The sequence below is a fragment of the Paralichthys olivaceus genome, chromosome 20 (genome assembly GCF_024713975.1).
Source record: "Paralichthys olivaceus isolate ysfri-2021 chromosome 20, ASM2471397v2, whole genome shotgun sequence".
NCBI classification, from domain to species: domain Eukaryota; kingdom Metazoa; phylum Chordata; class Actinopteri; order Pleuronectiformes; family Paralichthyidae; genus Paralichthys; species Paralichthys olivaceus.
The window spans coordinates 1,619,370-1,644,653 of NC_091112.1; the positions used below are offsets into that span (position 1 = coordinate 1,619,370).

Genomic DNA, 25,284 nt, shown 5'->3' on the forward strand with positions numbered 1-25,284 from the left:
TAGATATATCTTAAATCTTTATCTAGAGTTTATTTCCTCCCACTGTCCAGAGAAGACTTTTACTTTGATTTCTTTTTCGGACCATGTCCCCTCTGTTAACATGGTGGCAGGGTTTATCCCCTATACTGCAGCCAGCCACCAGGGGGTGATCAAATGTTTGGTAAACGTGGTATGAACATGAAACAGTCTCATTTATGTTTTAATGTAAATTTTTATTAATGACTTCAAACATGGTAGAAAAACAAAAAGGTATCAAAAGTATAAATAGAAGTGTAACCGTCTACATCATGACAATACGTTATTATTATTATTAATATTAATATTAAATATTTCATAGAAAACAATGAGATGCCTGCATCTCACACTAAACACTGTCAAGTTCTTTATGTAACAAATATCATAAATAGCATCCTAAATATAAAAAAGTCAGTAGAAAAATATTAATAACAGCATTCATTCATATTTTTTCTCGTACTTTGAATCATGTAAACAGTCTTAAAGGGCGTAAACGTAACCGTGCCACTGAGCGCTGCACCTCACACAATCATTTCCTGATCAACACGAACTTTAGTCTCTATTATTTGCGACTGTTTTTTGAGACCATATTTTTGTCGACCTTTAAAAGTTGATCATCTGGAGGTAAACTTCCAATAATGTTCCCACCACCAGGAGTTACTTCAACATTCACCATTTTGTCCTAACTTGTCCAAACAAAACACATCTGAACCAAACTCAGACTTATTTCAAAAAACCACATGTAAACCTGATGCCGTCTGAGGAAGCAAATCACCGAAGTCATGAAAATTCTTCACCGTAAACGTCCAGATTTTGTACCAATTCATCAACAAGGCGTTGAAATAAAACCGATAAGTGAAACGTGTGTGTGGTCGAGGGTTCACATCCTCTGAGCACAGTGCAAAGTATATATCTGTTGTTGTTGAACCAAAGTGACTCTCCTGCCTCCAGAGTTTTGCTGCTGATTCGCTGCTGCATGAAAATCTTTTACGTTAACAGTGGTTAGGAAGACATGAGCCGCTGCTTCTCACTGTCTGCCGCAGCGCGGGAGTTTTAGAGATCGTAGAACTCTTTTTGACCAATTACAGAAGACTTTTAGCCGTTCAGAGATCTCGATGGAGAACTGGAGAAGGTCGAAGGCCGAGGAGACGACAGGGAGGGAGGGAGCCGGCGGCTGAGGCGTCTCTGCACTCATCTGAAGACACAGAAACCATCAGAGGTAAAACCAGCGGCGAACTCACACTCAGACTTTTGATAGATGAATGGACAGAATTTAGGAATCATACATGAACCTGATTTAGATTCTTCTCATATCTATCTATCTATCTATCTATCTATCTATCTATCTATCTATCTATCTATCTATCTATCTATCTATCTATCTATCTATCTATCTATCTATCTATCTATCTATCTATCTATCTATCTGTCCATCTATCTATCTATCTATCTATCTATCTATCTATCTATCTATCTATCTATCTATCTATCTATCTATCTATCTATCTATCTGTCTATCTATCTATCTATCTATCTATCTATCTATCTATCTATCTATCTATCTATCTATCTATCTATCTATCTGTCCATCTATCTATCTGTCCATCTATCTATCTGTCTATCTATCTGTCCATCTATCTATCTATCTATCTATCTATCTGTCTATCTATCTATCTATCTATCTATCTATCTATCTATCTATCTATCTATCTATCTATCTATCTGTCCATCTATCTATCTGTCTATCTATCTATCTATCTGTCTATCTATCTATCTATCTATCTATCTATCTATCTATCTATCTATCTATCTATCTATCTATCTATCTATCTATCTATCTATCTATCTATCTGTCTATCTATCTATCTATTGCAGATGATGACCACTCACCTGGTGCAGTGACATGTTGAGCAGGTTGGACAGCTGCAGCAGATGAGTGCTGGCGTCCTCTGCTGACTGACTGGGTAAACTGAAGTTGTCTTTTTCCGTCTTCAGCCAGTCGACGTGCAGCCTGAAGGCCTGAGCGAGCAGGTAGAGCTCAGAGAGGGACTCGTTCATCTGTGGGTGCGTTGGACAAGCGGTCAGTGGAGCGTCCAGAGCATTTTTACAACAGTGATCAGAGTCAGTGGAATTGATCAGAATCAGAGACTGATTCCTCGATTGAGAAACTTTACCTTCAGTGAATTAAAAAAATGTGCGGCAGAGTGTTGCATGTGAGGAAGATCAGGAAGTTTGTTATCCGCAGAGTTCAGGAGCTCGTTGTTGTCCGACTGATGGAAGAATGATGAGAAACACATTTATGTTTAAATTTAAAATACACTTTAAAAACACAACCAGGATCATTACAGAGAAGAGTGTGATAGAAAGCTCTCAAAAACAAAGAGTGGGGCCTCACCAGCTCATGGAGGTTTTTGGAGATGTCCGTCAGCTTGTCCACCTGATGGATCATCGATCCAAACATCCTACAGAGGGAGGAAGTGTGGACGGGACGAGACGATGACGGGACAAACAGCTCAGCCAATAGCAGCAGGTGGAAAAGACATGGGATGGAGTCATGAAGCACTGAAAACACAGATAAAACACACACAACTTTACTGGACAGTGTTTCGTGTCAGTCGCATCAACCTGAAGAGGTTTGAGTCTTTCTTCTTTTAGCTTTCAGGCCCCAAATCGAACCTTGACCCTCGGCCACAGCAGCTCTGGGGTCTTTGGCCTCCTCAATATGCAGCGTGTCACTCTACAGATCAATGTGGTCTGTGTCACCTTCTGAGGAGTTTCTCCTGCCAGACACCTGAAGTGAAACCTCTGGATAGAGTCTGAACGAGCTCACGTGAGACGAGAGGAGAAGATGTAGACGAAGACGTCAGGAGAGTTTTTGGTGATACGGTCCGACACCAGTGTTTTTAACCATCACGTCCTGCCTCCGCCTGCTGCACCACCTGAACGCGCTGGGATTTCTGTTTAGTTGTAAAATGACCCGAGAGTCTCCAGCTTCAGGCGTGTAACAGAAACTCTGGCTTGAGGGACAAATCAACATTCATACTCTCGTTCACACTTAAGGTCAGTTTAGAGTCTCCAATTAACCAAACCTCAATCTGCAGGACAGAGAAAATGATCTCAGACTAAATTATGTGTTATTCAGCTGAATCTAAGGTGGTTCTCACAAAAGCAATCGCCTGCTTTAGCCACTGTGTTGTGTCGCAGCTGCAATCCCACACACAGACTGACAACAGGTGGCTGCGGAGTTTTATTCATGTCTCAACAGGAAGTGAAGCAACTCGGATTTCCCCCACGCTCGTTGACCTGCTTCCAGTGAATCGCAGAGAAAACCAATAAAGCTGCGTGGAGACAGTTTGATTTCCAGCTGAGATCTGGACCGAGTGACACGAAGCCTGAGGTTAATGCTGAGGCAGCTGCACCGGCAGATTTTGATCCTGACAATCTCCTGCTTCATTCAGCAAACTCTGGAAAAAAATGTCTGGACACAATTTTGCACATGATCCAGAATTCATGTCTGAAAACAGCTGTGGAGAAAAAATACTCCTGCAGCACCAGAACCAACAACAGTGAACTGAGCCAATGACGAGTGTCTGAAAAGCACCATCTGTTTGTCTTTCGGATCCTTTCACTCAACCTGACAAAGAATAATAAAGATCATTATTCCCTCAAATCCTCTGAGGTTTGTTTTGTCTTGGTCTCTTTTCAAACACTTGACACCTGAACCATTAGTTCACGTCTGTAAAATCTTTCCGCCCGTTTATGCAACTTCAAAAGTCCCATTTCGCTGCTCAACAAAGAAGTGAACTGTGCGTTAGTGTGAGATCAGGGAGAAGGAATGAGAGGTATGCTGTGGGTTTTTCCTTTTTTTTTCCCAGCCTGCTCTGGGCCTCCTGGGGGGGGGGGCTGGCAGAGCGGCGTGACTCAGATGGATCTCACTGCGGTGACATCAGCGGGCAGACGCCTCGGGCTGCACTTTGCAGAGGAAACGCACTTTTCTCTGTGACTCTTGAAACACTTTTACTGACAGGAAACAGTTACAGACTCTGTTTGATTGTTAGACTCATCCATCATCACTGGAACTCGGATGTCTCGTTGATCACCTCCTCAGCAGCGTTTGCTCACATGTGAACAGGATTACACAAAAACTCCACGACTGTTTCCATGAAACTTAGTGGAGTGGTGGGATATGACCCAACAAAGAATCCATTAAATTATGGTGAGGAATCAGGAATATATCATATATCAATTTCTCAGAGAGAGGTTCAAGGATCTTGATTTAAAAAACTGATACTTATGTCTTTTGGTGTCAGTCCAAATGAAACTCTACTACATGTGGTCGGGCCTTTTTTGTTCTTTTATCAAAGCTTTTTAATTCTTTCTTGATATTTGTACAGAAAATAAAATTATTTGTGTCTAAGAAATGTGTCACATTAGTTTTACTGTCCTCTGTGTCCCCTCTGCTCAAACTTCAATCACTGAGCACAAATAACTTGGACAAGTAGTTTGATAAAAAACAATCTTAATTAAAGTTAAATCAAGCAGTTTATTTTCCCCCACAGCTTTAAACTGCATCTCTTTGTCTTCAACAGAGGATTCTACTCCTGCTTTCATTTTTTTTAGCAGCTCAGGACCAAAACATTTCCACGTAACTTCATTTGTTTTTTGGGAAATTTACTGAACAGGACATCAGCAAAAATCCTCTGTCACTGTAATAAAAACATGCCGTGCACTGCAGAGTCCAGTCATGAGCTTGGCACAGTAAACGGCTGCCGCAGCATTACAGCTCAGCACAAAGTTGCTTAAGAAGCAGCAGTGAATGGTTCATCTTTGTGTATTTGACAGGTCATTTCGTCAGCACGCTCACTCACACAAACACACACACACACACACACACACACACTCACACACAAAACATCCATGCACGCACAGCGTCTCACACACTTCCACAGTTTCCGTTCCAGTTGGCTCTCTGTGTTTATGCTGAGTCAGAATCTGAGCAGAGACACTGCAGTTTCCTGTGTTTTACTCTCTGACAGCGAACGCCTCTTTGCCTCAGCGGGAACTTTTACTTTTACTCACGAGAACTTTTAGTGAACTTCTGAACACGTGTCTGTCAACCTCTTACAAACCCAGCGAATCAAGAGAACGTTACCGGTCCGTGATCTCGTTAACTGTGAGAGCACGGTTTGAGTTTTAAACATTTATATTTCAGGATCAAAAAAGTTTCTTCATTAGCTTTATAATAATTATCCAAGACTGTGGAGATCAACGTAAAGCTGCATTCAGCGGATTAAATGATGAATGTCTCCCGTCCCTGAGTTTTACTGACTTTTAGCTCAGTGTTTTGGTTTTGCAGCTTTTAACCTAGATCTTGTGCTGCCCCAAGTGGACGATAAAGAAAGGGAATGAATAAAGTTTGGATACTTTTACTTCTTATTTTTCTGAAGGTTTATGTTGAGATGAGATTCTGTGTGAATGTTGTGTTTTGTGACAGCAAACATTTAAATCTGAGGTTTCAAGTGTCTGCAGGTCGGTTTTCACACGAGTTAAATTAACTGAAACATCTGATTCTGAAAATGGTTTTAAATAATATTAAATCAACAACAAATACAAACCTTCCAATGTGTTTGCAGAAGGAAGTAGGAAGTGGATTCATTTATTGGAATCAACCTCTAACTTGGCAGCACACGCATGTCCTGTGTGACAGGAAGTGTAATTTAAGCCCATCTACTTCACACTAAGACGTCATACATGTAAAATGATCTTCTTCTGAACTCTGGGGAAAATATGAGACCTTTCTGTTTAATCAATAATCAGTGACAGTGTATGAGTCAGAATGACCTTGGATCATCTCCTCAAAGTGTTTAACTGGTTTTACTGTGTGAAGGTTCTGGAGATAATGTCCGATTCACGAATAGAATCAAAATGAATAGAACGGGTTGTTTAAGAAAAGGAGCCTGAACAGGATCAGGTCACATGTTACATCTCATCCTGGACACGCAACACTTTCCCCGATGCTGCAAAACACACAAACGCCCCAAATGTTCTATTAATCACTGAAAAAAAACAAAAAACGAAGTTGATGAAAGTTTAAAGTCACTAAAACAGATTTCAAGAGAATCTTAAAAAGAACGATCATGAATCCGAAACAACAATGTCCACGTTCACCTGCGAGCACTCTCGCAATGTTCATCAATATAGAATTTGTCGCCACCTACTGGCCAGACAGGCTAGTTTGAGCGACTGTGGTTGTTTTTGTGTATTTTCGTGGACGGAGATATTTTATAAAACAAAAGTTGTATGGATGAATATTTTTTTACAAACCAAGATGACAATATCTGTCGTAGTTTGGACAAGATCCTAATCAGGACATATTTCTCATCAGCTGTTTTCAACAATTATTGTATATCTGTATATGTGTATAAGTGTATATGTGTACATGTGTATATGTGTATAAGTGTATATGCGTACATGTGTATATGTGTATATGTGTATATGTGTATAAGTGTATATGCGTACATGTGTATATGTATATGTGTATAAGTGTACATGTGTACATCCTGTGGCTGTGATGGTTTGTAATGTTTGTTGTCTGTTATTCTCTGGTGTTGTTTGTGTTGCTGAAAAAGTTGTGAGTCATGATGGGACCCCTCAGATACTGGACGGGGTTTATCTTCAGAAATACGTTTGAATCGTTGATCTTGTTGTTCACTGCAGCAAAGTGGCATCACCGCTGACTCACCCCCCCCCTCACCCGCTCTCGCTCACTCTCACCCGCTCTCGCTCGCTCTCGTCTAATCAATCAATGATTTGCTCTGAAATGTGACTGTGCAAATTACAGCAGTGTTACAGATAGAGGCCCCGGTTGTGTGCGATGATGACATCACCGTCTGCTCACCTGACTCACCCACAGGATCTCACCTCACTCTCCCTCTCTCTCTCCCTCTCTCTCTCTCTCTCCCTCTCTCTCTCTGTCTGTCACTGTCTTGTGTTTTGCTAAATGTCAACAAATCAAGAAGTTATTGAAGTGGGACAACGCAATGTGAATATGATGGAAATGATCGAACACATCACCATCATCATCATCATCATCATCATCATCATCATCATCATCATCACCATCATCATCATCATCATCATCATCATCAATGTTATTTGCTTTAGTCCTGAAAAGTCCTAATCTCTGTTTATTCATGTTCAGAACTTTGTAGCTTGTTTTTGAAAATTGGTGCATAAATACACTTTATTATTATTATTGTTATAATTATTATGCACCTGAGCTTTTGAAACAAGTCTATCATTCATTATATCATATAAGTGTTAGGAAGATGTGAAGTGGAAGAACACACGCACACACACACACACACACACACGCACACACACACACACACACACACGGCACCATCCAATCACAACCCAGTCTGACCCCCAATCAGTGGGTTGTTTGCGAAATTCAAAAGAAACTCAAACATTTGTCACTTTAAACTGCAGCCACAAGATACACACACACACACACACACACACACACACACACACACACACAGTATTAAAGTGCCATAAACAAACTTACATTTCATCTTTCTTCTTCTCCTGCTGCAGTGAACCGACCTCCTCTGACTCCAGTGTGTGTACAGTGTGTGTCTGTGTGTGTTTGTGTGGACAAAATGTAAAAGTTCCCTTTTATAGCTCAGAGTATGACACATCACCTGAGTCATCAGCCATCGTCGCCATTCAAAGCATCAACGCCCACACTGGACAGCCCCCCCCAACACACACACACACACACACACACACACACACACACACACACACACACACACACACACACTAACACAAACACACACACACACACACACATTCACACGTTGGAAAAGCTTTGAATTTCTTTTGTTAGTTGAATGAAGTTATCACAAATATGTCAGAAAATACCAAATTGAGCAATCACCATCTCCTCTTCCTCCCCCCCCTTTCTCTGAAGCCTTATCTCATCACCTCTGTCTCTTCTTTTTGTTGAACCACATTAGGTTTGGAAAATGAAACTTCAACTGTCAAAAGACTGAAGTTTATATAAACTAAATCAAATGAAAAGCATCTGGACAATAACACCGACTTCAGAAGTTTTAGTTTCAGTCGGCCTTTGTTAGAGGGTGTAAACAAATACTTGAACAAATGAGGCAAAGTTACAGATGTAAAAAATAACTCTTTCTGAACTCTGGGGAAGTTTAACACATGTCAAACCTTCTTGGATCAATAATCAGTAAAGAGTAATGATTAATTGTGTGTGATTAAAGTGTCCTATCAACTGTAGGGGGTCGAGTATTTCCCCCAAAGTGTAACGACAGAAGCGTCTATAGGATCAACATCAGAAAAACGAATCCATCACATTTTATATCACAAATGTTTTTTGGGGTCTGGAAATGAAATGAAATGTAAACACAACTGCAGCTCAGTCCGTTCATAACAAATGTCTGAAAAACCCTTCACCCACATCACATGTGCTCCTGACCTCCAGCTGCTCCATGCACCGAGCCCCTCCAACCGTCACTTCCAATAATAGAAAATAAAACTCACACAGAAGGAAATATGTGGTTTTGATAACACATCGTTCCTTTAGGTTGTTTTTTTTGAATTTCTAGAGTTTCGTCACTGCTTCTTTTTTCATGTTTTCTTCCAAAATGTAATCACTTCCTGTCTCCTTTCCAAACAGATTCTTGTTCTCTGGAAACTGACTCCAAGATGAAGAATTTCTGAAGAGATAATTCTTCACATCACTTCACCGTTAAATCCTTGAAAATAAGCAAGGTTTCACTCTCAGGGAGGAGCCAACAAAAACTGCACGAAATTCGAACTTGAGCGAAGGACTTGTAAATACTTTGTTACGGTACGTAGATTTTATTATTTTTCTGAAAGCTTCAGATTTAAAATACTTGATTAAATAAATTGTGCACATTTCCTCCTGAACAGTTTTTCATGCTTTTCAGTCTCACTTTGTTTTGCACAGACACAGTCAGAAGAAAACTTTCATACTTTAAATAGTATCTGTACTTCTACTTGAGTAAAGAATGTGTGTACTTTTACCACATGAAGGAGCTTTAGATGGTTCACGTCCCTAAAACACTTGGACAGCGAGTGGATTGTGGTTTTGGTTTTGGTCAACACCTGGTGCCTCGTGTTCAAGTCTGTGTTAATATTTAACCGAGATCATTCCCTCACGTCCGCTTTGATTTCTCGTGGAAGTATAATCATGCAGGTGCACGTTGTGCTGTGACATATTCTGTAAACCTTCCAACAAAACCTGTTTGCCTCTGCAAATCTGAAATTAGTGGCCACAGGGTTCAACTCCTGTTCAGTATGTCACCGCTTACTCATTCTGTTTCTGTCACAGGGTGAAGGCGTCAGCTAAAAACCTAATTGTAAATAAAGTAGAGCATCATTATCTTACTCACATCATTCATGAAACAGCGGTTTGGCTCTTTCATCGTCATTAAAACTGCGTCTGACGTTTCAGCGTTTCCAAGAAGTTCAGATTTCCGGCTTCATATGAAATGTTTTTTTTAATGGTTTAACGTCCACCCACCAGGATGCAGAGGACGTGACACATGAGATGCACCCCCCCCCCCCCCCCCCCCCCCCCCCCAGCTCTTTTTCTTAATGTACATGTTATTGTCATCGTCTTTACTGATCACACGTGTCTGACGTCAGCTGCTGAATTTGCTGCTGGTGAAAGTTATGCATGGAAACAGGAGAACGTCATAACGGTCCCAGGTCTGACTCGATCGCCCTCCTTTTGTCATCAGAAATAACGCCATATGGGGTAATGGAGTGTGTGTGTGTGTGTGTGTGTGTGTGTGTGTGTGTGAGAGAGAGAGAGAGAGAGAGAGAGAGAGAGAGAGAGAGAGAGGGGAGGGGTTGAGGTTGGCTTATCCTCAATAGTAGTTTTCACAGTCCGGCCCACTTGTTTCATCATTTCCCCAACCACCCACGTTCCGGATATCTCCTACTTTTATAATCCCCATCACTCCCCCTCTCTCTCTCTATCTCCCTCTCTCTCTCCTGACCTCTGCACACACACACACACACACCCTCTCTCCTGACCTCCGTTGAACAGAGGAATGTGAGGAATGCAGCAGTGAAGGGCAGAGTGGGAGCGGCAGCATGTAAATGACTGACGGATGCAGGTTTTTCTCTCTGATTTCTTTGGCTCGCTGAGTGCGTGGTGACCACAGAGAGATCTGCTGAGGGCGTGATCGTATTTCTTCACCTCGTTTCATTCCATTTATCGATGGTAACAACAGAGCAGGCTCCGCAAGGAAGAAGCATGCACCGAGCAAGAAACAAGCCAGCACCTGCACCAAGTGAACATTAAGAGGACGTATTTCAATCTTTAACTCGACGAACCAAGGAGATCACCGTGAAAAAATGTTGCTCTTGACTGGTCTGGTGCAAAATATTAAAGGTCCAGTGAGAAGGATTCAGGTGAAACGATGAAACTAAACCTTTTGAGAACTGGAGGTTGTTAGGAAGGGGAGGGTGAGGTGAGCTGCAACATGACACTTCACCACTAGATGTCACTAAATTCTACACACTGAACCTTTAACTCTCGGTTCTGTTGGTTTAAAGAGTGAAAACACTTGGATGGTTTGGACCAATCACAGGAAGCAGAGACAGCATTTAACAGGAGAAGAAGAAAAAGAAGAGGAAGCAGCTAGTAATACCATCAAGATATTACCGTGGCAACTAATTTAACAAAGTGATGCGGTTCATTAATTTTCTCCATTCAAACAGATAAAACATAAGGCACTTTATTTGAAACAGTTTGCAGATACAGCAGCCGCGTTGACAACAAAGTACAGGTAGAGCACGTAGGTGATGACGACAGGACGTACGTATGTCGGGCAAAATTCTTTAGTCCTTAAATGACAACGTGAAACCAAAACTAACAGATCAAATAAAAGTATGGGACAAACACATGAAGCCGGGTTTAGACTAACTGAGAAAGTGTCCAGAGAATCCAACAGCAAAACATCCAGAAAACTGTTTTCTTTAAATGTAATCAGTGTTTGTGAAATCTAACCAAAGATGGTCTCCAGTGTGACTGCTGTAGTTTGTCTTAACTCCCTCCTGGATAATAAATGTAGGTCTGCATCCGTTCATTATTTTAAAAAAATCCCTGCTTCTGGATTTCCAGTGATTACATTGGCACCAGTACAGTTTAGGGAAGGCCATGAGAAGGTCATGAGAAGGTCATGAGAAGCTTGTTGCTAGGAGCAATCTGGTTCAGCCGTGGGGCCAAGAACAGATAATTCCAGCAGAGACAGGAAAACATAAAACAAATGAGCCACATTTACAAACTTCTGAGGCTTGAAGATAAAATACATCTGCTTTGGTTTGGAAGAAACGACGACTGCATAGCATAACTCTCTGCACGTGATGATGTAAACCTCCCCAGACAACCGTCAGCATGAGATCAGAGAGGTGTCGGAGTCTCTGACAAACTCCCACATCCAAAAGAAATTCCTCAGGAAACAGTCACACGTCAGTTACTTCAATTCCTGCTTTGATTTCACGGCTCACTGTTCGTCTATAGGGAGCTGAGCTGTTGTCTGGCTGCTGCGCCACATTCCTGCCTAATGTGATTGGTTAAATTAGCGGCAGTTTTCGTCTGATGGTTGGAAACAAACCAGGCAACCGCCGGGATTTGATCGCTAAAAATAGTCGAGTGTAAAAACAAGCGTGAGTGAAACGCCTTAGAGCATCTGTGGTACTTTTACTTTACACTCTACTACAGATTTACCAAACAAAAGCATCTGTTAGAGGAAGTCTGAGCATGAATACAAACCTTTTGTTTTAATAATGTGGCATCGATGTTTAACTGTAGCCTCTGATGGGGCTTTAATATTTAATATTTCAATTCATGGCTTCAATTCAACTTATTTGAATCTCCAGGCGGCTCCATATTAATCATCTTATGACTCCGCAGGTTGCTTAATCGAGACCTTTTCTTTTTATAAGTTGCACATTTAGGTCAGAACAATCTGCTGATGAGATTACTGTCTGCTGATTGGTTGACACCATTAAATAACAGTGGCTTTGAAAAAAAAGTTCCATTAACCGTCACTTGGTAAATTCCCCGACATGGTGTCACAGATAAAACAACCTGCAATCTCAGCTTTTGTGTTTTCACTTTCATTTGTGGAACATATGGCAAATGAAAGTTAGGATTGGAAGATATTAAGAACTCAGTCCACTAAAGTTGTAATTGTTTTTTTAGGCCTCGTCTACATGAGCGTAAATATAGTTTTAAACAGATATTTCCTGTGTTTCCCGAAAGATCTCCCTCTGTTTTCAAAAATATCATATGATGTCACACCATCTTCAAATATACAGAGAAGATAGTAAATGAATAAAACATTATTCTCAGTGTGCTTTTTTTCAAACATCATGAATGTGTGCAAAGAAATTCTGAAAACTATAGAGCTGAAGTATTTAAAACAAAACCGATGTAAATCTGAGGCTACTTAACAAACACGTAAGTTTAAAAACACGTATGTTTAAAAACAAGTTGATAAAAGCGTGAACTCGTTCTTTCAGTGTCCGTTGGGCTGCGGCTGATCTCTGACTGGGACTTGCATGGAGAAGCTGTTCTCATACTCGGGATCTTCAGGAGGAGGCTTTGGTTTCAGCTGAAACCAAAAGACAAAATAAGAATAATGCACATAGACATAAGATTTCAGATATTTACAAGAGACAAAACACCGTGAAGACGTGCTGAACATTCAGTTGGTCCAAACATCTCCGAACCATGGATTATAAATCAAGGTGGTAGACTCCTCGGAAGATCCCATTAAACACATGTGAATAATACAGTCAGCCTCTTCTTCTTCTTCTTCTCCTTCTCAGTCTTTAATTGAATCTGATTTAGAGAAATGTCTCATGAGGAAAATCCAAATGTTAAACTGGTTAAAAAAAAATGGTTTTCAGATACCTGGAGTTGGTCGTAGTCAGAGTTGACATGGATGGTCTTCAGATCAGTGTAGATCGGATCTCCCTTCAGCTCAATCTTCTACAAAATATTTTTAAAAACGTATTAATCTAAAATTGAGCGACGACACAAGCTTAATATCACATTTCTTAGAATATTGTTGAATTTATAGGAGACTGTTGGGCCTCGCTGGACGTATGCGTTCCACTTCTTTTGATCATTTATCAATGATTGAATGTTTCCATGAAATCAGTTTGAATTTTGATCATGAGCTTTGATCCAGTTCTTCAGAAGAAGGGAAAGGTAACATGTCAGCGCAGGTAGTTTGATTTTGATCGATGAGTAAAATTAACACAAAATGATATAGAGATTTCCACTGCGTCTCTCTATCTTCATCAGGCAGCTGCAGGGGGAAAGTTTGGCCTCAGGTTAGTTTATTTAGTCGCAGATGCTTCAAGTTAAGAATAAACTTCCATAAGACTTGTGGCACCACCTCATCTTTCCATTTCAACTTGCTGCCATTTCCTTCTCATGTTTGCTGCACTTGATCTTATCATTTTCATGACACATGACGACTCTTTAAAAAGGAAAATTGACCTATTACAAGTTTAACGGTTAGTCACTTTGACTTCCTGCCTTCGTGTGGCAGAGACGTCGCGGGGCGTCAGCGTGACGAGACTCTGACTCTAGCGTGATGTGCAGAGGATGTCAAAACTCCTTATCTAGTCTAGTCTACTGTGTGTCAGTGTCGCCTGTCTCACACTTTCTTTGAATGTGAAAAAAAAACTCTCTTACCTTCAGCCTCCTGGAGAGACTTGGCAGGAAAAAGAAAAACAGAGGCAACATTAACCAAAATTACCAGGAAGCACAGAGGAGATAAACTCTGTGGGGGATTTCAAGAGCAGGGAGTTTCTCATATTTAACAATATCCTGATTTATATTTAGCTCTGAGTGAAAAGAGATACCTCGGAAACAGAAGTAAAACAGAGAGTCTCTCTAATCGTGATGCAGTAAACTTATCTTTACCTGTGGCACTTGTACAAATTGACAAAGACCATCAGGATGTAGAGGACGGACAACACTCCACTTATGATGTAGGGCATCATCATCGAAACTGGACTGCTGTCTGCGGCTACTACCAGACAAACAGGAAGTAAAGAAGTTTCACTTTTCATGAAATGAATCTTAACCTGTTTACATAAGTTAGCAATTTCCTTAATTTCCCAGAATCCCTTTGATTTTCCTGATTATGTGACCGAGGAGAAGCTCATGTTCGCTGTGTTTGTTAATCAGTAAATACATTTGGACGATGCACCTCCGCTTCCTCCCACCATCCAGAAGTGATGCCAAACGTTCACTCATGCTGTCAATCTGATCGAGACACTCTTTTAATCTCGGGAGCTGCCACGTCGTCTATTCTTCAATACCACTGGCTTGAAGTTTACCTTGAGTGGCGCTGACCCGCAGAAACACAGTTCTGCTCGTCTGAGAGCCTCTCGGAGACCGAGCCTCACACAGATACGGTCCGCTGTGCGACAGGTTGACCTGCAGCTCCAGAGTTTGTTCTCGTGCAATCGCTCTGAGCTGTGACGACGACAAATGAGGTGATTTAAAGGTTCGGTTAAACAGATTTGTCCTCAGTGTTCAGTGTCCGACAGAATGAGTCCGAAGAAGGTTATTAGTTTTAAAATGCATCACTGTTGCTATGGTTACATCGGCCTTCCTCGCTATTTTTCAAGTGTGTAAATCGTGGTGAACCCCGTCTTAATTTAAAAACAGACACACAGACGTATGATCACTGACAAAATCACCCGGATCTGATTCCTGATGGATGAAACTTTGGGTCCTTACATCACACATTGGCCAAAAGTATGTGGACACCCAAAGTTCCTGAAACATCAGTTTCCCCGAGACTTACTGCACAGGAACTTGTCCAGCTCTTTGTGTTTTATGTTTTGACGAAGCCGCAGGAAGATAAAGTGAACTCGATGAATGACAAGTGCATCGTTCATCTTCGCCATTTCTACAGAAATCCAAGATAAGATCTGGATCTTATCTGTTTTTTTAAAAATCTTTCTTGCGCAGCTTCATCCTCGTTTTGATCTGTTACAAACTACTTTTGGCCACATGGTAAAATATGCTCATGTTACTGAAAGATCCCTCCGCTGCAAAAAGTGAGTTTCTGAACAAATGAGTGAATGAATAAAAACCAAAGTGAACTGGTTGTCTCTTCACCTTCCCTTGTTCGGTTCTGAACCAGATGTAGTGGCTCACTGGAGGGTTGGCGTCACTCGAACACGTCAACAACACGGTTTCTCCCTCGAAAACCGGACCAGACGGGATGATTGTTGCCGTCGTGAATCGAGGAGCATCTGTGGGGAGACAGACAGTGACTCCTGCTATTTACTTGTGTGCCTCAGAAAGTCTCTGGATCCACAAATGGTCCAAATCGCTGTTGTCTGTGTTGTTTTCTCCTCTTTTTTCCGGAGTGTCTTTCAGTATTTTTAGATTTTGTAACACTTTCAGTCATAACACTGCGCTCGCGATGAAATAATCCTGCTTGAGCTCGGACTTTGCACCACTTCCTCCACCACAAAGCACCTCTGCCTGCAACACAATGGCACCTTGTGTTTGCCTCATTCGCTTCGTCCGTCAACACCAAGTTAAGACAAGTTCACTTTTTCAAACTCAGGATCAAGAAAAGCCAATGGCAAACAGGAAGAATCCCCCTCGGGTCGTGTCAGGCTGAAACACGTTGACTGTGCAGTGTATTAAAGGGTAATAAACAAAAGTGAGTGCTCGTATGAGGAAGGAAGAAGAAGAACCTGTCAAATGTGTCAGTAATTGATTAATGAACTGAAGGGTCATTAATTAAATTAATAAATCGTCAATGTCATCAGCATTAAAACGATATTTCCATCTGAAGATTGGCAGGGGAGACGTTTAAAGAAACAGATTATTTTTTGTTACTTTAACTTGAGAAGTTTACCAAAGCTTTTTTTAATGACTTAAGCATCCTATACATGTGGGCCAGCAGAGGGCGCTGTGTGCAGACAAACACTCAGTCACTCACACAGGATGCTGAGTCTTTGACTTGTCATGGCCGGCGAGCTGCTGCCCCCGTTCAACAGCGGGTAGGAGACAGAGCAGCGGACGGTCTGGTTGTGATGGTCGGCTGAGGCGATGAAGGTCAGTGTGGACGTCATGATCATCGACCCGTCTGGCCTCTGCTTTGAGAAAAATAAAACACAGTGTGTCAATGATTGATCGGTTGAATTACACAATGACAAAAGAAATCAAAATAAGTCTCATGATTTTATAGACTAAGATTAATCTGTCACAGTCGGACTCTTTGAGTAAAACCAAACATACAGTCGTGCATCTCAAATGTTACTTAGAAATAAACTAAGTTTTACTTGACACAAAGAGTCAAAACACAAAAGTGTTTTCACTCTGGTTCAGTTTGATCCAGACCCGGAACACATCCTCTGGTCTGAGGAACCTTTCACACCTGATGTTTGGGTTCAGACTGAACTGAAGAGTCTGAACGACTCCTGAGGGCCCTTACAACACTGAAAACGAATGCATGAATGCATGAATGCATGAATGAACGGTTCGTCACCTGCTGCATGTGTGACTCCTCCTGGCTGGAGGCGTCTCGGAGGGACCAGGTGAGCGAGGGGGGCAGGACGGAGCAGGACACCGGGGTCTGACACTGCAGCTTGGCGTGGCCTCCCTCTGACATCTGACTCATGAAGGTGAGCTGAGGAGGAGGCGGCTCTGTTGTTGTGACGGACGTCAAACAGCAAAGAGCCGGTTAAAGACAGAGTGTTTTCACACAGACAGGAAGTTAGACAGTCATCGTGCATTCAGAGTTTTCAGCCACCTGGGAAAATGAGCCAATTGTTAGTCTCCGCTTTTACTCTACGGGAAAATATGTTGCTCTCAAGCTGCTGAAGTAAAAGGAGACATATTCAGGTTGATCAGTGTGATGACATCACTCTCCTCATCATGTCTGTTGCTGCAGCTCCTCTTTTCAGCCTCTGCCTGAAACAGTATCGGCTCCTCGCTAGGCGTGCACTGTGTAAACTTAATTAGCCTTAATAGCTTAATAGCTCAACGATTTGAGGAATATGAGACAATTATGAGACAGACTAATAATGTGGGGTGAAATATCTGCCCTTCTGATCACTGTTCCTCCGGTCGTACCTGTTTGAATGCTGATGTTGACTCCATTAAGGAAAGTGAATTTTAAGTTCGGACAATTGAGCCTGAAGGAGTAGACGTCGTTGTGGATGTTTGGGAAGCTGCTCATCATCGTGGTGCAGTTCTTCTTTGTTAAGTCGCCGATTATTTTTCCCTGTGAGAGTAAAATACAAAATTTGATCCATCCACCAAATGTTCGATACTTTAATTGATCCATCTATCCTTCCATTCATCTATCCATCCATTTTTGATTCCACTTCAGTGATGCTCATGAGTTTTGTGTGACCCAGCGAAACAATAAAGAAAGACCTCTCTCACCTGTGCGGTCTTTGGATTTAAAATACTTCCTCGCCTCCAGACAGCGCGGCCGGAGCAGTTCGCGAAGTTTGCTTCCTGGTTGTTGGGGATATCAAAGTGACATGGGACCGTGACACAGGAGTTAGTGATGCTCACGATTCTCTGAGGCAGCTTCAGATTCCAGGTTTGACTGAAGACGCCTGAGACGCAGAACACAAGACTTTAGATTTATCTGCCACAACACAAACTCTTCACCGACCACTTCCTCCCCCACGTTCCTACATCTTCATTTACCATCACACACCTTTAGGGATTTCAAGTTACTTTTATACATTTTGGGATTTCAGCTGTGGGTCGGACGAATAGACATTGTGTTGCTGTCACAGTGAATTCTGGGTAATTACGAAGCCGTTTCCTGATGTGTACAAATCAAAAAATTAATCAAGACAATAATCATCAGATTAAAATCCTAATCATGAGTCACATCCTTCAACACAAACACAATAATATACTGATGATATTATACTATGCAGGTTTATTACTTGTAGTATTTGTATAGTATGATATTTATATTTTTACTCCATCCACCGCTGTTTTAACTTAACTTCCGCCTGTACAAATACCTCAATTGAGGAATATCCAGAAACTACCGACCTTGCATCATAGCGAGGAGCAAAGCAACGTCCGCCACACCAACACCCATCTCAGCTGGATGAGAGGAACCGTTTGAATCCACGACAACATAAAATAAACCCAACAACCAACACAATCAAAGAAGAATCACAATTTGCATGTAATTAAATAGATATTGTATGAGGACAAAAAGCAAATATCACATTATATTTACTGAGACAACAGTTTAAAACAAGACGTTTTGTGAATGCTGCTAAATATTACATCTTTAACACTAGGGGATCGAACCTGTGACACAAACACACACACTATCTCTACCTGTCGATTGACGGAGAGCAGTTCATCCACAGCAGACCTGTGTGTGCGGTCGGTGAAAGAGGAGAGAATATTTGAAAAGAGGAAGAGTTCAGTGAACTTCTGTTTGTGTAAAAGTGATGTAATTTGTTAACGCACTGTCGGTGGTGAAACGTGGACAGAAAGATTCTGCAACAGAGTTTGTTCACTCAAATCACAAAAACCACTGAGTTAAGGTGTTAAACTCTGAATTCTTTCCACCATTCACAACACGAGATGATGTAGAGCTGCAGGGACACAGTGTCGGGAAAATGTTTCTCTGCTGCATGTGAGAATAAAACGCTGAATTTCTATGGGATCAAATAAGTATCACTTATATTTTATGCTAAAATAATGTACCTGTACATCACCTTTGTCGTACAGTGCTAAAAAGTTTTGCAGCAGTAAAAATATGTTTAAATGTGTAAATTAGTTATGCAGCTTTAGAAATACTTATATTTGTATTAAAGTACTGTAGCTGCAGAAACATGTACGTGTTTAAATAAGTTTTGTAGCTATAGATATATTGACAAGTGTAAATAAGTTTCATAGCCGTAAGAGAAATTGTATATTTGTATTTAAGTATTGCAGCCTTAGAAATACTTTGCCCATTCGTATTAAAGTTTTGTGGCAGTAGAAATATTTTGTACATTTTGTAAAAGAGTTGTGCAGCTTTAGTTTTATTTAGTGTATGTGTAATTCACATTTGTGCATGGATATTTAAAGTGTGAACGTATCTTCTGGAACATCTGCCGTGCTTCTGTCTCCACCATGTCGTCCATCGTCCATGTGTCCAAACGATCATCCTGAGGTGACGTCCTCCATTTTGTTTGGTAACGAGACTAAAAACACCTGAGCAGGATTTTAGCTGCAGTTGAAATCAGCTGTTTGGTTTTTTCTCTGTATTTGAAAAACTCGACCGTAAGCCCGGGTGGAGGGTGAGTGAGGAGGGAGTTCCTGAGTCTTTGAATGGATGTTGTGTGAAAACAATGAAACATGATTCACAGTTTGGTTCTGATTCACTCACTGTGTGACGACAGCTCATGATGAAAGAGAGTTCCAAATAAAGCTCAAAAACAAATTCACTTCATGCCACTAGTGGGCAGCGTAAGCGAGAGGATCTCTCTCTCTCTCTCTCTCATGCACACACACACAGTCACACACACACACACCTGGAATATAAGTTTGTGCACATGCTTGATTAAGATATACTTGTGAGGACCATCAGTGATGATGCACCAGCTCCTCACCATCTCACCGTAAAGATCAGACCTTCTCAGAGCCGCACACGACAGCTGCTGCCTTTTCTTTGAAAAACTCTGGTTAAAAGTAAATTTCCACAGAATCACTTTCTGTTGAATGACTTCCTCCTAAGTGGTCAGGATATTTCTGCAATGACCCTTGTCAACATCAGTGACCTGAGGGCCAGAGAAACAAGGAACTGGCCGAAACTGAAGGAAGGAAAATGATTTAAAGTAAAGACAGTGGAGCCGAGAATCAGCAGCAACAGATTGATAATAAAATCAATAAATATCCAAAAAAGGAAGTGAGTGTTTGTGGAAGATTGTTCCTTGTGGAATAATGACAATTATCTATGAGGTCTTTGACCCAGTTAAGAGGAAACATGTTATTCATAACCTCCGTTTGTGTGTGTGTGTGTGCGTGTGTGTGTGCGTGTGTGAGAGAGACAGGGAGATAAAGTGAGTGTCAGAAAAAGCAGAAGTCGAAGTCAGACACACATGAAATAAAAGGAGGGGGAGAAAGAGGAAGGGTCTGTGTGGGTTTGTGTGTGTGTGCGTGTGTGTGTGTGTGTGTTTGTTTGTGTGTGTGTGTGTATGTGTGTGTGTGTGTGTTTGTTTGTGTGTGTGTGTGTGTATGTGTGCAGCTCATGAAGATGCATCTTCACTTCTGCCTCTGACCACTGAGACACTGACCTCGGAGCTGGGAGATCAGTCAAACATCTACAGGTAAGAAACGTTTTCTAACCGTGACAACATTAACACAGATATTAATAATTATCACATCGTCATATTAATTAATACACACGCTCATATTTTTTAAATATTTTGCAGTTTGAACCCACATGTGAGATTTTGTTTTCAAACCTTGTCTCAGAGAAAAGACTTTTGAAACCACCTGTGGAATCATGTTTTTTTTTCTATGGTTCTGTTGTGTCAAAGCAAACCTGCACATTTCTGCTTGAAGTTCAGGTTTATCTTTTCTGTCACAGGAAACAGAAAGAATCACTGAAGTTCGCTGTTTTAGTTTCTATGTTTTCTGAGTATCGTCGCTGATCAGGGGCGTTTCAACAGACTTTAGGGGCCACAGGCTAAGGGGACCAGGAGGGACGATTAAAAAGAAACATGTGATACCAAAACACATCACATCTTCAGATGCTTCTTTTACTATGAAAAATACTAATTAAGTTCTGGTCTTTTACCAAACCTCTTAAATTAGGAAGATTTGTGAGACCACTGGAATATTTACAGTGTTGTAAATGATATGGACTGTCCCTGACAAAAAACTCTAACCATAGAATAAAGTTTAAAAAAAGGCAAACACAAAAAAACTCAGTCAATGTTTTCTTTGAGCTGCTCAGAACAAAATCTGACTCTTTGCTGTGATAAAGTGAAAATATTTCAGTTCAGGGAATCAGGATATTTCTCCTTTCTGCTGCTGTCGGGTGTCTGTGCCTGAAGATAATGATATTTTATATTTATATCATGTTTATATAACATCTTATAATTCTAATATCATATGTTCCAGCGCTGATACTGTCCCACAACGTTCCTGTGGGAGAGTTTATTTAATCTGAAATCAGTCCAGTCGAGGGTGTGGCGTGACGCCGCTCACGCAGTGGAAGGCGGAGGTTTGTTGTTGGTGCACACACACACACGTGTAACACTGAGACGGAGCAGGGCGGACATGACTCTGTGTTTGTGGTTTAACGAACAGCGTTGGGCTCATAACTCTCTGTGGTATTTTGATCAACTTCCTCTCAACCACTGCACTTTATTATCTCTGTGTTTTTGTTTTTCATTTTTAAACATCGTCCTCTAATGTCTAACAGAGAGTCCTCTGGTTTATTGACCCTCTTCACCATGTGGTCATGGGAAATAATCCTCTGGTTAACGTCTCCAGAAGAAGAAGGGTCCATCTCCAGCCCGTTGACACCATGTCTAATATTATTGTTTCGTTTGTAAGAATCTGTAGAATTGTTTTTTGTCAGCGTCTTCATTTCCCCTTTCCCCAGAGCTTCTGTAAACTGTAGAAACTAGACTCAGTTCTTCTATGAATTTACTTCCACTGGTATTCGTCGGTTTCGATGTATGAAATTGTCTCTTTACACATAATTTATTTTTCTTCTTGAGGATTTTTTCTCACTGTTGTTCCTTTCAGAGGTTTATTTTGGTTTCATGTTTTCAGGTTTCACTAAATATCTGTTGACTGGAACAAATTCAGCTGTTTCCCATTTCCTCTACTTCTATTTTTATGAGGAGACTCATCTGAAAATAGACATGAATATAGACAGGTGTGTGGGTGTGTGTGTGTGTGTGTGTTGTAGACAAGTCAGATGTACATGTACCAGCTGAGTCATTGCGTCTGAGAATGTGTCTGTGTGTGTGTGTGTGTGTGTGTGTGTGTGTGTGTGTCTGTGTGTGTCTGTGTGTGGGTGTGTGTGATTGTTGCAAGTGAAAAACATAAGGAGGAAGAAAAATAATAAAGAAACATGAAAACTATGAGTCTATCTTAAATAAATGTTTCTCACAAATACAGATATTAACACACGATAGTAAAAGTACAAATAAGACCAACATGGAGCGGATGGAATATATGTCTGTATTTTGACATGATGGAGGTTTATTTCCGTGTCTGCAGCCTCACAATGTCTCATAACGCCTCTGTGCCGCTCCTCAACCTCAAGTCCTCTAAGGACGACCACATGACAACGGTGGACATCGACGCCATCATGGACAACGTCAGCATCGTCCTCTACACACTGACTGTGGTGCTCGGCATCACCGGGAACTCCGTGGTGATCTGGGTGGCTGGATTCAGGCTCAAGGTGGACATAACGTGTGAATCTGATCTATAACGTCAATCTGAATTTGCTGAGTGTGTTTGTGCGTGTGAAAGAGAGAGAGAGAGAGAGAGAGAGATGGACCCTTTCAGATGAGAAACTTGATGTTTCTCCTCTTTTCTTTTCTTCCTCTTCAGCGGAACGTCACAAACGTGTGGCTGGTGAATCTGGCGATGGCCGACCTGATCTTCTGCTTCACACGCACCCTCTCCCTTATCAAGAAGTTATTCTATGACCGATGGCCCTTCGGCGTCTTCCTCTGCAAGTTCAACGGCTTTTTCAAATACGCCAACATGTTCTGCTCCGTCTTCCTGCTGGCAGTGATCAGTCTGGACCGAGCGCTCTGCGTCTGGCTGCCCATCTTCACCAAGAGACGGCGCACCCTGTGGGCCGCGAGGGTGGTGGCCGCCTGCGTCTGGGCGGCATCGATCGTCCTCAGCACTCCGTACTTCGTCTACCGACAGGTCTATCTGGGGAAGAACAACCTGAGCAAGTGTTCTCTGGAGGTGAAGGAGGCGTCAGAGGGCAGCAGTAGCACCAAAGTGGCTCTTTACTCCATCCGCTTCATATGTGGCTTCATGCTGCCTTTCCTGGTCATCCTCATGTGCTACTTCCTCGCCGGCCTTGGCATCCGCCGCACACGCCTGTCTGGGAAAAAGCGTCCTCTGCGTATATTAGCCTCATTGGTGATTGCGTTCTTCCTGTGCTGGGCTCCGTACCACTGCCTCCAGCTGGTGAAGATGGTGGACAGTAAGAACAAGGTGGTGAAGGTATGGCATCCTGCAGCAAAGGGCATCGCCTACTTCAACAGCTGCATCAACCCGCTGCTGTACTTCTGCATGGGGCTGGATGTGAGGGGGCGGTTCAGGCAGAGTCTGTCGGGGGTGTACAGGAGAGCTTTGGCAGAAGACGTGGACGGCCAGATGACCCAGTCCAACGACCGCTCCCTGGACGACAGTGGGACATCGAGACTAACCTCTGCCGGGGTGACGGGGAGGAGTCAGGCAGCAGTGGGCGTAGCTAAAGTTTGAACGTCTCGCACTGATCGGTCAGATTTAAAGACCGAACACGTGACATGTTTTAAATCACTGTGAAGAGGAAGTGGAAAGTTCTTACGTTTCTGTTTAACGACAGTAAATGTTTTTCAGAGTAAAACTGAAGGAAATCTGACCAAATTTAAATGAGAAGGGAATCGAACTTTTGGAATCAGGACATCGTCTGCGCCTGCAGCTGCGACACAACGACCGTGGCAACAATTTAAACTTATCGGGAAACAGTGACAGTTCAGGAAATGTCCACTAGAGGAGCTGTTTTTCACCATGAGCAGACTTAAATTGTCGGATGTTCAAACATCCCAAAATACGTCTTGAAAAAGGATGGAGAGAAAAGAAAACAAGTTGTTGTGTAATCCTGTTTGTAGTTCATGAAAGGGGGATGAAAACATATTCTCTTTGGCGGAGGTGACAATGAAAACCATCGACAGATTTTTCTAATAATAGAAAATAACCATATAATACATCGATGTGTCATGTAGAGATCGTGTTTATAAAAATAATCTGTATTCATACCGACAGATTGTGAAAGTTGTGATGGAGCGTTTTTGATAGTTCAGATATTTGTGTTCAAATGTGGCAGGTAGAAAATCATAAATAAAGATACCTGAAATATCTACTTTACTTAACTTTACAGAAGTATTGGTACTTCCTGCTCGACCTCTTCAGACAGCTGACCCTCACAGTGATGCCACATGTTCTTATTCGTTCAGATTTTCCTGTGATTAAAATGTTGGATGAAAAGTGGAACTGAGTCTGGAGACAGAGACGGACGGTGAGGGGAAGTGAAACACAGTTGGAACTCTGATCCCGACGCTCAAGGGTTCATTTTAATTTATGTATATTTTCATTTTCTGCCATCGGGAGCGTTTCCTCGACTGCGTGTGTCACTGACTTCCAGCTGCGTCTTTACAGGACACGTAGAGTAGAAGCTTGATTCTTATGGACCGGCTCATAAAACACACAAGTGCTCTGCAGGTGACTCACACATCAGCAGGAGACGTGTCTGCACAGTGACGCTGGTTCAACTCACTGCTTCAGATTGATGGTGTTTCTCAGCCGCAGTCACATGGTGAATATCATGAATTTAAACTTATAAATAAAATATGGATTTTCTTTTTTTTTTCTAATTCCTGTGAGTTTTATTTTATGTTGTATCTCTTTGTAAAAAAACTGTTATAAGATTATAAAGGAACTGCCGAAAAGAGACATGTTGATTTTAAAGTTGTGTTTAAACTCTTAAGGCTGCAGCACAGTTATTGGTGGGCCACAATGACTGAGTGTTAAACTGGAATATAAAGTTATACTGTATTCAAACTAAACATCTCCATAAAAAAATATGTCAACTTTAGCTCGTTCTCATGAAAATTGCAAAAACGTGTTTATCTTTTCGCTATAGAAAAACCTATAACACCTATATCATATAAATAAATATAAATAATATAATTACCTAATTTCCCTTTTGGGATGAATAAACTAAGCTATCTATCTTTCTAATGAGGTTATTCTCAGTGTCCAGGCTGTGTGACGTGATATAAACAGAAAGAAAAGAGGATGTGATCGTCTCACTAGTAACTGGATGACTTAAGAGGTTGTGAAACCGTCGTATTATAAGTTTCAGTAACAGAAACATTTTAAAACTAAAGTCAGTCAGAAGAACTGATTCTGAAATTCAATCAAACTGC

The 25,284-nt window shown here is 41.5% G+C and overlaps 3 protein-coding genes across 15 annotated transcripts; 1 reads left to right on the forward strand and 2 right to left on the reverse strand.

Annotated features, from left to right (window-relative positions):
* Positions 1 to 191: 191 nt before the first annotated feature.
* On the reverse strand, positions 192 to 8,841 carry LOC109641307 (uncharacterized). 3 transcript variants are annotated; one of them, XM_069516138.1, is made up of 5 exons: positions 7,586 to 8,841; positions 2,411 to 2,577; positions 2,190 to 2,285; positions 1,906 to 2,073; positions 192 to 1,210 (listed from the first exon to the last, which is right to left on the reverse strand). In XM_069516138.1, exons 1-5 carry the CDS (start codon positions 7,728 to 7,730, stop codon positions 1,043 to 1,045), a joined length of 744 nt encoding a protein of 247 aa, XP_069372239.1. In that variant the 5' UTR covers positions 7,731 to 8,841; the 3' UTR covers positions 192 to 1,042. The 3 variants fall into 3 exon arrangements, with proteins under 3 accessions (XP_069372239.1, XP_069372241.1, XP_069372240.1); XM_069516140.1 differs by lacking the exon at positions 7,586 to 8,841 and adding an exon at positions 2,779 to 7,548; XM_069516139.1 differs by lacking the exon at positions 7,586 to 8,841 and adding an exon at positions 2,692 to 7,548.
* A 1,960-nt stretch (positions 8,842 to 10,801) lies between these two features.
* On the reverse strand, positions 10,802 to 19,443 carry LOC109641314 (cell adhesion molecule 3-like). Of its 8 annotated transcripts, none has more exons than XM_069516124.1 (13): positions 18,452 to 18,523; positions 18,155 to 18,208; positions 17,805 to 17,915; positions 17,522 to 17,700; positions 17,207 to 17,357; positions 16,620 to 16,777; positions 16,071 to 16,224; positions 15,233 to 15,369; positions 14,443 to 14,581; positions 14,024 to 14,132; positions 13,793 to 13,811; positions 13,001 to 13,078; positions 10,802 to 12,698 (listed from the first exon to the last, which is right to left on the reverse strand). In XM_069516124.1, exons 5-13 carry the CDS (start codon positions 17,313 to 17,315, stop codon positions 12,603 to 12,605), a joined length of 999 nt encoding a protein of 332 aa, XP_069372225.1. In that variant the 5' UTR covers positions 17,316 to 17,357; positions 17,522 to 17,700; positions 17,805 to 17,915; positions 18,155 to 18,208; positions 18,452 to 18,523; the 3' UTR covers positions 10,802 to 12,602. The 8 variants fall into 8 exon arrangements, with proteins under 8 accessions (XP_069372225.1, XP_069372223.1, XP_069372226.1 ...); XM_069516122.1 differs by having other exon boundaries at positions 16,071 to 16,227; positions 18,452 to 18,522; XM_069516125.1 differs by having other exon boundaries at positions 14,024 to 14,129; positions 18,452 to 18,519.
* A 147-nt stretch (positions 19,444 to 19,590) lies between these two features.
* Positions 19,591 to 24,729, forward strand: LOC109641315 (fMet-Leu-Phe receptor-like). 4 transcript variants are annotated; one of them, XM_069516128.1, is made up of 4 exons: positions 19,591 to 20,433; positions 21,233 to 21,335; positions 22,346 to 22,532; positions 22,685 to 24,729. In XM_069516128.1, the coding sequence occupies exons 3-4, from the start codon at positions 22,353 to 22,355 to the stop codon at positions 23,576 to 23,578; spliced, it is 1,074 nt and encodes a 357-aa protein (XP_069372229.1). In that variant the 5' UTR covers positions 19,591 to 20,433; positions 21,233 to 21,335; positions 22,346 to 22,352; the 3' UTR covers positions 23,579 to 24,729. The 4 variants fall into 4 exon arrangements, with proteins under 4 accessions (XP_069372229.1, XP_019961302.2, XP_069372228.1 ...); XM_020105743.2 differs by lacking the exon at positions 21,233 to 21,335 and having other exon boundaries at positions 20,207 to 20,433; XM_069516127.1 differs by having other exon boundaries at positions 20,247 to 20,433; positions 21,233 to 22,532.
* Positions 24,730 to 25,284: the final 555 nt, after the last annotated feature.